The sequence below is a fragment of the Ursus maritimus genome, unplaced genomic scaffold (assembly GCF_017311325.1).
Source record: "Ursus maritimus isolate PB19 unplaced genomic scaffold, ASM1731132v1 scaffold_29, whole genome shotgun sequence".
NCBI lineage: Eukaryota > Metazoa > Chordata > Mammalia > Carnivora > Ursidae > Ursus > Ursus maritimus.
The window spans coordinates 27,125,319-27,137,401 of NW_024425452.1; the positions used below are offsets into that span (position 1 = coordinate 27,125,319).

General features: G+C 35.2%; 1 protein-coding gene across 1 annotated transcript in view; it reads right to left on the reverse strand.

Moving 5' to 3' along the window:
- Positions 1–1,413: 1,413 nt before the first annotated feature.
- Positions 1,414–12,083, reverse strand: part of TMEM30A (transmembrane protein 30A) — a 34,415-nt gene continuing 23,745 nt past the window's right edge. The window contains 4 exon segments of the mRNA XM_008684838.2: positions 1,414–4,106; positions 6,563–6,769; positions 7,407–7,550; positions 9,051–9,138. Of these exon segments, the coding sequence (XP_008683060.2) occupies positions 3,913–4,106; positions 6,563–6,769; positions 7,407–7,550; positions 9,051–9,138 (633 nt within the window). The 3' untranslated portion in view covers positions 1,414–3,912.

A 12,083-nucleotide genomic window follows, 5' to 3' on the forward strand; every position in this document is an offset into this window, starting at 1 on the left:
TATTGATGAGAACATAATGGACCTGACAGAGAAATTAAAGAGAGTTTAAGATAGGTTTCCAGAAAGTTATGTGTTAAAAATGTTAATTCTAGGAAAAACAAAATGATGCAAAACATAATCGTGGGGCACTGCTGTGCTCTATAGTCATAATTAAACAACAGCTACTGTATTTACTAAATATAACTATAATAACACAATGGGAGAAGAGGAGGTAGGTGTGTTAAAGAGCTAAATCCTCAGGTAACATTATCAAGAAGACAATAACGCCTAAAACTGTTAAAGCAACAGTAGAAGTCATATTATTTTATTATTTAGATATACTAAAGCAAATACCAAAAGAAACTTTTGGACTAAAAGTGATTATCTCTGAAAGTTAAAGCTGGGTCAGGGAGGGAAGCCTGAGTGGCTCAGTCAGTTAGGTGTCTGCCTTCAGCTCGGGTCATGATCCCAGGGTCCGGGGATCGAGACCCGCATCGGGATCCTTGCTCAGCAGGGAGCCTGCTTCTCCCTCTGCCTGCCACTCCCTGTGCTTGTGTGCTCGTGTGCTCTCTCTGACAAATGGATAAACCAAATCTTAAAAAAATAAATAAAGTTGGGACAGGGAGATTTTAAGTGTGTATACACGTTACTTTGATAAAATGTAAGTTTATACATTTACAAATAGATAAAATCAAATAAGGTCACATGGCTGCTTTGATTTTAGACATATTTATTCTGAAATTTCAAATGACATTAGGGGAAATATGATTTATGTTTATCGAATGGGGCATGGGCAAAAAAAAAAAAAAAAAAAAAAGCTCTAAAACACTTGACTAGATCATCCAAACTCTACAACAAACATTTATGCATCAAAATTCTTCTTGAAACAACACTTCCTTACTCCCTCTACCCTCCCCTCAAAATCACCGTGTTCACAAAGAACAAAGCTTTTCATCTTAACCAACAAAGGGCCATACTATCATTCTAAGGCAGTGTTTCCATGAAGATAGGAGGTGAGCCGACTCACCAGCACTGATTAACCCTACAGTCAGCGGTTCCTCCTTCCTGGTCTGGCTTTTCATTTCCTGTATGCCCTGCCCTCTTCATTATTTTCATTATTCTTGCTTCTCTACCAGTTCTTCCTTTTCTATTTACTAGACATTTCCTTGATCTAATACCAAATTGAGCCCATCTGCCTATAATTCAGGTGACACTCTGACCACCTTCTCGTAAGAAAAGATGTTTCCCATTATACAGACAAATCTTGCAGTTAATGCTGTCAAAGTGATTAATACATACACTTACTGGCAATCAAATCTAGACATGGAAATGTTAAAACTTGGGACTTATTAAACTGAGCTAAAATTTAGTGTTCAACATTAGCAAGAACACTGGGGCATTATTATTTTAGCAAGACACTTGAACATAGCAAAATTAATTTTGTTCATTTTTATTAATACAGAACATACTAACAGAACATTATCTTTAAATATAATCAAGGTTACAAATAAACTGTTACTAACCAATAAACAAGAAATATTCACTTGACTCTCCTCTTGAATAATTATCCATTAGGTAGTACAGTTATTTTTCCCATTTTTAACTGCCTTATGATTTCAATGAAATTTCTTAGCTTTTACTTATTAAATAATTCCTTCAATTGGGAAACTTCATATATCAAAATACATCCTGTAAGTCAATGCATTCTTCAATGCCTTCTACTTAACCTAAATGCAATAAAATGCAATCTGATTCTCTGAAAGTTGAATATGACATCAGTATTTCCAAAAGATGAGCATAAAACCCGTAAGAAATGTTTTTCCTCCCCCCACCCTGCTTCACATAGGCCATCTGAATGTTCCACATTCTTCATAATTAGTAACAGAAATCCCTTATAGCTCAAATGGCAGGAGACCAGAAGGGAATTGGGCCATCAATGAACTTGTAAAATAGATGGAACTCCAAATATATTTTAAGATTCTGTCTTCACCAAAGATGAGAAAGTATTGGAAAGGTCTTCAATATTTCTTTAGTGGCACCTTTGGTCCCCTAATCAGAAAAAGAGATGCAGGATGGCAGTCCTCCTTAAATAACACAAACTCAATCTGGAAAGACTGATAAAAGCCTTTTCCCCCAATGAGGCACCGCAGAAAATAAACTGCCATGTGCAAGAGGGCCAATTACCAGAATAAATAACAATATTCTGAAGGACTGACAAAACTAAGGATATTTTTAGACAAAGAATACCCTATGCATTCAGAAATTTCAGGATAATCATACAGTAAGTACCTCATGCAAGTAATAGTCTACCAGTTAAAAGTCATTATGAACTACAAGTTCTTTTAACTGAATTTCATGTTATACAAAACTTACGAAGTGTGGCACATTTCTATTAAACATTACATTATTTTTGTTTTTTTTTTTAAAAACATATATTAATCAAAATTGATACATTACCCAGACCTTTTGATTTAAAATACAACTGAAGGAAATCATTACAGACTCTGAATAAACAGCTATTCTTTTATACAAACATATGGGTTATTTTAGTAAAAAAAAAAAAAGCAATTTCAATGCAATTAAGCCATCTCTGATTAAGACATACATTTTCATGCATGTGAAAAAATAAGTTTACATTCAAGAATAAGTTCCATAGCAAACAAATTACAGCATTTATTCAATAAGGAATATTAAAATAATTCCAGTTAATAGAAAATAAAATAACTCCAACCATATATATATTATAATTTATCATGTGCACATTGTAAAATCTCCAGAATTTAATTAGGATATTTAAAGAATTTATTTTTAAAGTATGTTTTAGAAAAACCAACCAAAATAATTGGTACCTTAACTAGAGAGAATGTGCATACACATCCACATTTGACCTATATACAAAAATTGAATGAAATACAGAAGAAATGAAGGTTACTGTTTTCTAAAATTTCTGCAATATAACATTAGTATTCAAATCAAAACTTACCTGCAAAATAAAAACAGCTTGAGGTATTTCCAATGCTGAAGCAAATTTCTGAATGTTAAATACCACAAGAATGAAAACAGTCTCCTTTGAACATTTACATCTGGTTTATAGTTGAAGCAGAAGATGAAGGTCTGCCAAGAAGTTTTCCCATCTCACCTATATTCTTGTATCCCTTATGAAGTGTAAGCTTCAAGGGAAATGATCACATGTAAAAACATATCAAGTGAGTTGGGGTTCCTGACTGCAACATCTTAACCAAATGGAAAAAGGAATTTTAAATTCTCCCACCTGAGACCCACCTGACCTCTTCACACATGACCATTAATTCCTATGCTGGACAAGGTAAGCATGTCCTTGTCCTTTGAAATCAAAGCTAAACTTGACAAAGAACTGTACTGGATAAATTGAATACAGGAACCACCTCAGCAAAGATGGTACTTTAAGCTTTTACACACGACACATGAAAATGATGAAGTGTTTTATTTAATTTGGTCTTTCTTCATCGTTTTGTAACTCTGAATCCTTCAAGGTTAGCAAATCATTATATTCATACATCTTGTAATCCCTTTCTTCACACAACAGGCACACGGATACAGCATCATATGTCAATATAATATCAACACAGCATACACATTTAAGCAGTAGATGCATTTCACATGAAAGAGGCTCTATGCATCATATGGCCTGACCCAACAAAAAGCAAACATTAGAATGCCATTTTAGCAGTTACAGTGTTGATATGATCAATATAGTTAATTTGTTTCATACCCGTCATATATTTCCACAAGACATCCATAAAGAAGAAGCAAAGGACAAAAACTGCTCTTTAAAAAAAAAGTTACGTGCCAACTTCAAAGATGACATACTAACCAGACATCAGCATTCGAAAGCTAGGTTGAATAGGACTGGCCTTGATGCACATGCAGTAAATTTGTTTTCAGGATAAAAAATTAAATGGTAATGTCAGCAGTATTACTACTGTTTCTATATTTATGATTAATTACTAGCAGTACAACTCCCAGAAGAAAGGAGATGGATCCAATAGCGATGTAAGCAATCCCCAAAAATGGATTTTTTCCTCCCATCCATGAAATAGTGCTCAAGATCATCCGTTTTCGTCCATCAAAAGAATGTACAGGGTAATCTGAAGAGCGTATAGGAAGACTTTTCCATTTCTAGTAGATTTTTAAAACACAACTTAAAAATCTGGCATTTCATTGCTTGTAATTCATTGGTATAATTCTATGATACACAGGCACCTTACTCACGTTTTCTGAATCACAGAATAATTATATAATTATTACCCTGAAGCGCTGATTTAGCAAGTTAAATACTGGTAGTAAAATCCATATAGTTTACAAGCAAAAACAACCAAATTCAAATTAAGAGTCATATGGTTTCTCAGGTGCTTTTACTCTCATTACAAAGAAGGGGCAAAAGGCCACAAAGAATGTAATGTGAAACAAATATTTCAGATGAACAGCAATAAAACCCACAGTGGAAAAGGAGATTGACAGACCAGAAGAAAAAGGAAGAGTGAAGAGACTGGAGGTCTCCGTGAGCTCAAAGAGCATGAATGAGAGAGTAATTATGAGAATATGAGAGGACCCTGAGCACAAGGTCAAAGAGTATGATACTGAAGTTTTAACTTGCTGATTTGCAGCAATGACAAAACTCATGGTGTGACACAGAGCTGATGGCTGAAACAGAGTAGAAGTGAAGGGTGGACTGTTAAAGAGATTTAAGAAATGGGACACCAGGATACTGGATAAACTATCTACATGGACCAATTCTAAGATTTTGGGGAGAATGAGGGCAGAAAGGTTTACAACCTTTTCAAAAGCATCTTTTGAATCAAGTTTAGGCCTCATCTGTTTCTCTAGCTTCTGTAATTTTCCATCCCCCCAGATGGACCCTATTACTCCAAATGGCAGACTCTGCCACTTTCTTAAATCAATCCTAACCTGATGCAGGAATGACTGTAATAAGATAGTTAGAACAACTAATAAAACACTCTGGGGGGGCAAAGTATCAAATCACCTATCTAGCCTCTCTCTGTATCAACCCCCAAAATGGGATTCTGTCTTAATTCTAAGATCTAGGTTCCTACGTTATATGTAATTTTTATAATTACCCTTGATGCTTTGCCGACCCAGATTCCTGTCTCATCAATCTTTGAGAGCTAACATTCCTCCTGACAGTTCTCTTCTCAATGCCTGGGATGCAAATAGTCTATTAACTAAGACAAAGTACTGAGTACTCCAAAGACTTACCTTTACTATGCTCTAGGCTACAGGCTTGTATATGTCCTTACACCTTACCAGATTAGATTTCTGAATGCTAACTGTGACGGAGTTGCCTTTTACTTTGGCAATAGCCTAAGGATAATGTTCTTTCTATCAGCACCTCAACTGGGTCTGTCTGTGTAAAATTGCTCCCATATGGGCCTAGGTTCCAAAACTGGGCTACTTTTAGCCTGTCATTATCAGGTCATATTCAGTTGCATACTCGAATGCAAAATCAAGAGACTAAGGATCTAAAAAGACATTTCTTTTGAAATAGGTCTATTAATTTAATCATTTACTAATGCATTATAAAACCAAAACTATACACTTATGGCTAATTTGGATTATGAAAACTCAAAAATGCAAAGATCATTAGAAAACATGCAAATGCTAATATCTGAGAACCTTTCATTCATGATACATGTAAGCAATGGGCTACAGATTAAAAAATAAAAGGACTCTGTTTAGAATAAGAGGTCATGTCCAGTATTTCCAGCTAAAGAAGACTTTGTATCCAGGACAATGTGGCTTGGTCTGACTATTTGAGTGAAGTAACTAGGGATACAGCCTGTAGTAGTGTCGTGGCTGATGGTACAGTCATGGCCTTTGGAGTCGATAGCTTGATTATGAACCCCAACTCTTCTACTTATTACCTGTACAACCTTCGGTAAGTTACTTAAACACTCTATGTTCCTGTATTCTTCTCTGTGACATGGAGATGATACCCATCTCATAATGCTTCAATTAAATGAAACAATGCATGGACAGTACTTAGTAAAATGTTGACATATAATTACAATGAAATAAATGATATTTATAAGCACTGAAAATTACACCTGAATTATTAATGTGGAACAGCTAATGATAAAAATGTTTTGGTACTATGAACAGAATAATAGTTATAAACAATTATGTTGATGTGAACTAACATCCACTGATTTTTAATATCTAAAAATATATATTAAACAGCCCAGTACCACCAATGCTTATTTAGCATCAGTTATGCTCACTGGCCTTTGAATTAAGCTCAATCACAATCTCCATTGTAGAAATAGTTAGCTTATTAATAAACCGAACACCAGCATCTTAAATAATTTTACCAAATAATATCCTTAAATCCTAGTACAAAGTATTATCAAAATTTAAGACTTCTGGAAGATAAAAATGAAAAGATACTTTCTCATATATACACATATACTCATAAAAATGCAGAGATCGAAACTAAAACAGAGTAGCATCTTGCATAACTGAGTTAAGGCTGAACTACACTCCTTCCAAATTCTATGAATCTGTGCACATGGCCAAAAAAGGATACTGTACGTGATATTCAAATAGTATCGTCCAGCTGGTAATGTTGGATGTAAATCACTTTTCCGCTCTATAAGACGATATAACTTACGAAAAGTAGGTAATGCTGCAGTACGCATCCAAACAATAAAATCCTCATTTATGAACCCATTATTATCTGGTTCAGAATCCAGCATGTACACTGGTTTAACCCAGTTTACTGGCTTTGTTGTATCTTAAAAAAAAAAAAAAGGGGGTGAGGGGAGGGGACAAAATATTCAATTCTATTATGAGTTTCACTGAAAATTCACTCAAATAAAACAAAGATATATAATACACAATCTATTTTTCGTATTTTCAAAGGTATAAATATATTCTAAGAAAGTCTTAAAATCTAGAAACAAACCAATTCCTCATGTAACAACAAATAACTACAAAGATTTGATGACTATCTCCATTAAGAAAATACTAAAAGTATGCCATTGGTAAGATGATTTAGTGCAAAGATATAATGGTAAAAAACATTACATTATGAAATTGAGGCACAGAATCAAAAATAAATTTTAATTTATAACTATAATAAAAAATTGGGTCTGTTTAAAAGAAACTTGCCTGCAGTTTTAAAAGACAATGACTGAAATGCTTATAAGAAAATACTGGAAAAATTCAAGATTAGAAGTACTTATACATTTCCTTTAGAATTTCAGTACATTAGAACGTACAACATATTTTACCTAAGTTGGTATGAAGAAAAGTTGCTGTTTTTTAAAAAAGCATAAACATTTTTAAGATTCTAAAGATAGAAAATTTTAGGTACTTCATTAAAACTCCTAGCTTATATCATGTTTTAAAGAAATATTAGTAAATTTTACCTTTGAATCGTTCTTTTAGACTTTCTCCTCCAGGGGGATTTCTGAATTTCACATTTTTATCTGTCCACCAAGCAATACCTTTCTTTTTCAAAGGAATAGGTATAGGATAAGATTCATTGCCAACAAGAAACAATTCTAATGTATCTAAACAGAAAAAAAGAAGATATTGTTAAATACTGAAAAGCCACAGCACCTACTATACTCTATGAGAAATGAGGATCTGGTATCTGCTCCCAAAAGTGGCTATAACAGAGTAGGCAGGCATACGCTGTACATTTGCTCTTGATTACTTACATGTGAATTACCTATGGTAACTTTATAATCCTAGATGGACTTCTCTTTCTTCAATACAGTTAGAGGTCACTTCTCTTACCTAGCTAACTGATACGTAATAAGATCAAATGTTTTAATATTAACCCAAATAAAATATTTTACAGGGTAAATCTGCTTCTCCTCCTTTCCTTTAAAAAACACATTCCTGGGGCACCTGGGTGGCTCAGTTGGTTAAACATCTGCCTTCGGCTCAGGTCCTGATCCCAGGCTCCTGGGATCGAACCCCGTGTTGGGCTCCTTGCTCAGCGGGGAGCCTGCTTCTCCCTCTCCTTCTGCCTGCTACTCCACCTGCTTGTGCTCTCTCTGTCAAATAAATAAATAAAATCTTAAAAAAAAAAAACCCACATTCTTGAATAGTTTCTGGCTTATCCATTTCTCTATCTGTACTGTCCAATACAGTAGCCACCAGCTACACGGCTACAGAGCCACTGAAATTAGGGCTGGTCCAAATGAATATGTTTTATAAGTATATATTTCAGAAATAAAAAAACTCAATACAAAAAAATAGGATACAAAATATCTCATTCATAAATTTTATATATTGAGTATCACTTATAGGTAAAAAGGTAATTTTGGGGTTCGATAAAATATATTATTAAAATTAATTTCACTTGCTTTTGTTTATTGTTTTTAATGTGAATATCAGAAAATTTTAACATATATACATGTCTCACATTGATGGCTTACATTATATTAATATCAGACAACGCTGCTTTAAATGATCAACTATACCTTCTTTGCACTGGTATAAATATTCAGAGTTGATGGAAAAGACAGCCTGGTTTTTATTCTATCATATACGAAGTATGAAGTCTAGCAGAATGTCTCTGCTTCTTCTTCCCAGAGAGAAATTCATTCTTAAAATATAAGAATTCTCAAAAACATGTCACAAAACATTATAACATCCCATTAAATAACTAACTGATATATTTATTTTAAAGTTGCTCAGGGCACCTGGGTGGCTCAGCCAGTTGAGCATCCGACTCCTGGTTTTAGCTCAGGTCATGATCTCCTGGTTTCGGCTCAGGTCATGATCTCATGGGTCATGAGATGGAGCCTGGAGTCGAGCTCCATGCCAGCGGGTAGTCTGCTTGTATATTCTCTCCCTCTGCCCCTCCCCCAACTTGCATATGTGCAAGTGCTCCCGAGCGCTCTCTCAAATAAATGAATCTTTAAAAAAAAAAAAAAGTTGCTCAATTTCTCAATTTCAATCATGTTTACTAGACTATCAAATCAATATCAATAAATTACACACATTTTCCTATTTATATATGTTTATAATCTGTATCTTTGTTTATATCTGTATCATACCGTTAAACATGCTGTTGGCAATAGCTCCACAAGGAGCAATTGGCTTGTCTTCATTTCTTCGATAAGGCTCACATTCCTTACTGGGATTCTGAGGTTTAGAAGGAAAAGAAGAGAGAAATTATCACACAGGCCTCTGGGGGAACTATGAGCTAGCCATAACTACTGATTAAAAATTCAATCCCTACATGTGTCTCACTTACAATACATACAAAATAAGTCTGTATTGTAAAGACTATAATACCACATTTAAATACTCAAGTTATTTCTCAATGTTACCATGTTACCTTTTTATGTAACCCTTCCTTGCAAATACTTTGTCATACAGGCATATATCAAATTGACTTTTTTAAAATTTTCGTATCAACACAAAAATCATACCACAAAGAGTTTTCTGCTCAAGAAAAATTAAGAAGCAGCCTCTGGTCAATCCAGTTCTGGCATAATAAAAGGAATCTTCAACTGAAAGCAGACTGGAGGCTCTAGTTCCACCTATGTACTATGTACTAATCAAGTCCCTTGATTTAGCTGGGCTTCACTTAGAAAATGAACGTGTTCAACTAGATCATCTCAAATTTTGCAATTCTGGGTTAATCCCATGGTCCCATGTCCAAGGAAGTAAGGAGGGAGGGTGAGGTTTTAAATATAAATGAACTCGCAGTAGGGCAAATATATTCTAGCCACTGAATTCTTTAGGAAGTTTTAAAAGAAAGGAAAATATTATTTACTACCTAATGCATCAGAGATCCTGAACTAAGCAATGCTAGATACTTTCCAGTAACTGGTTTAGGAAAGCCACTTATTGAGTACCTAATATACCATGTATCCTGCAAGGTGCTAGACACAGAAAAAATAAATAAAGTCCCTGCTTTTAAGCAGCTCACAGTATAATAGAGGAAAGAGATCCATACACAACCATTATATGAAATAAGAGCCATGATGAAGGTGTCTATATTCATTCAATATGTATTTATTAAAATGCCTTCCATGTGCTAAGCACATGCTCCTTGCCCTCATGAGCATACAGTATAGTTGGGAGAACAGAAGACAAGTAAGTAAATATATAATTACAAATTGCAGTTAAGTGTTACAAAAGTGGTATGCAAGTAATTAATGGGGGAGGGCAAAATAAATTACTTTAGAATCTATGGTAAGGAAAAGTTTGCTCTGGAGGTAGTATCACATAAGTTAAGACCTAAAAAAGAATAGGAGACAAGCATGTGACAAGCAGGCAGAAGAGGGTTTTAAGCAGAGAGAATAATACACACCACTGAGAAGGAACTTGTTATTTCTGAGAAGGTAAAGGGAGAATGTAGTTAGAGTATGGGAACAAGCAGAATGACATATGATGATACCGGAGAATTACGCATGGTTCAGATCATCCTGAGATTTTACTCCAAATGGTAGACCACTGAAAGATTATTTAAGTGGTATTTACATTTTTTAAAAGACTACTATGGCAACTACATAAAAAATGGCCTGAGAGTAAGGCCAGAACAGATGATGTGGATAGAGTTAGGAATGCATGATGTGGGGAGAGTTTGTTAAGCAAGGTGAGAAGTGACTTGGGATAGGGTATGAATGAATTAAATATGTAAAGAAGCTATTTTGTATCCAAGGGCACTATAGAAAATAGGCCTCCAGGTGAGAGCACCTCTAGGGCAAGACTTAACCCAGCATCCTAGGCAAACAAAATGTAAATGCCAAAAGGGCAGATTACTTGGTCCCAGGAATGGTTAGGGAGAAGCACACATGACCCAGGGCAGCCAGGCCAAAGGTACATTAAAGATAAAAGTTGGAAACAATGAAGTAGAGTGGAGTGGTAGGTTGATATCAGATTGTGAAGGACCTTACATACAATGTTTTAAGTAACTTAGACTTCAATCTGTCCATTCTTAAAATCTTTAAAATTTTTGAAAGCTACCTGGTCTTAAAATCGTGCATTTTGGTCTAGCTCAGGGACCAATAAATAACAGACTACAGGCCAAATCCAACCCATCAGCTGTTTTTATAAATAAAATTTTACTGGAACACAGTTACAGTGCACCCATTCATGATAAGTATTGTCTGTGGGTTACTCTCATTCTACAGTGGCAGAGGGGAGTAGCAGTGTCGGAGACCATATGACCTGCAAAACGGAAGATATTTACTGTCTGGCTTTTATAGAACCAAATTAATTAGTTCCTAGTCTAGGCTAAAAACTTTTTGCTTGCAGCCTGTAAGAAAAGAATCAATCTCTGCTTCTTTTGCCCTTAGCAAAGAGAGCACGGTGTATCTAAATAAAAGAATGTAAAACCACCACCATTTTCCAGGTCTCTAAAAACGCCCAATGTATAAATCCCAATCAACAAACTCAGAAAGATCTAAGGACTTGGCTGTGTCTCAACATCACCTTCTCTGGATTGGAGTCCTAAAACCCCATATGGTATTGCAAAATATTGCAGACCTAACCAGAATCTTTAAATAGATTTGTTACTTCTTGAGAGCCCAAACATTAGGAACTAGCAATAAAACCAGTAAAGATAACCTAGAGCAGATATATGCTTACCAGGAGCATTCTGGTCACAATACAGTGCTAAATTGCATTCTAAGAGATTCACTGTTCTGAAGGTTTGCTGCACTGGCAGCAATAACATAAAATACTTGGGCACCAACCACTGCTATGAAAAGTTGAACAACAGTCGGGAAACTAAGATCCTCTAGCCCAAACCAGGCTGGGCATCCGAAGGGGAATTTGTTCTGGGAGGCCTGGGTGGCTCAGTAAGTTAAGCATCTGCCTTCAGCTCAGGTCATGATCCCGGAGTCCTGAAACAGAGCCCCATGTTGGGCTCCCCGCTCAGCGGGGAGCTTGCTTCTCCCTCTCCCTCTGTAGCTCCCCATTTGTGCCATCTTGCTCAATCTCTCAAGCTCTGTCAAATAAATAAATAAAATCTTTAAAAAAATAAAAACCCTCACTAAACAAATTATAAATAACAAGTAACACTTTAATTTCATCCTAACATTAAATTTAACATTTCTAACTAAGCTACTACCACA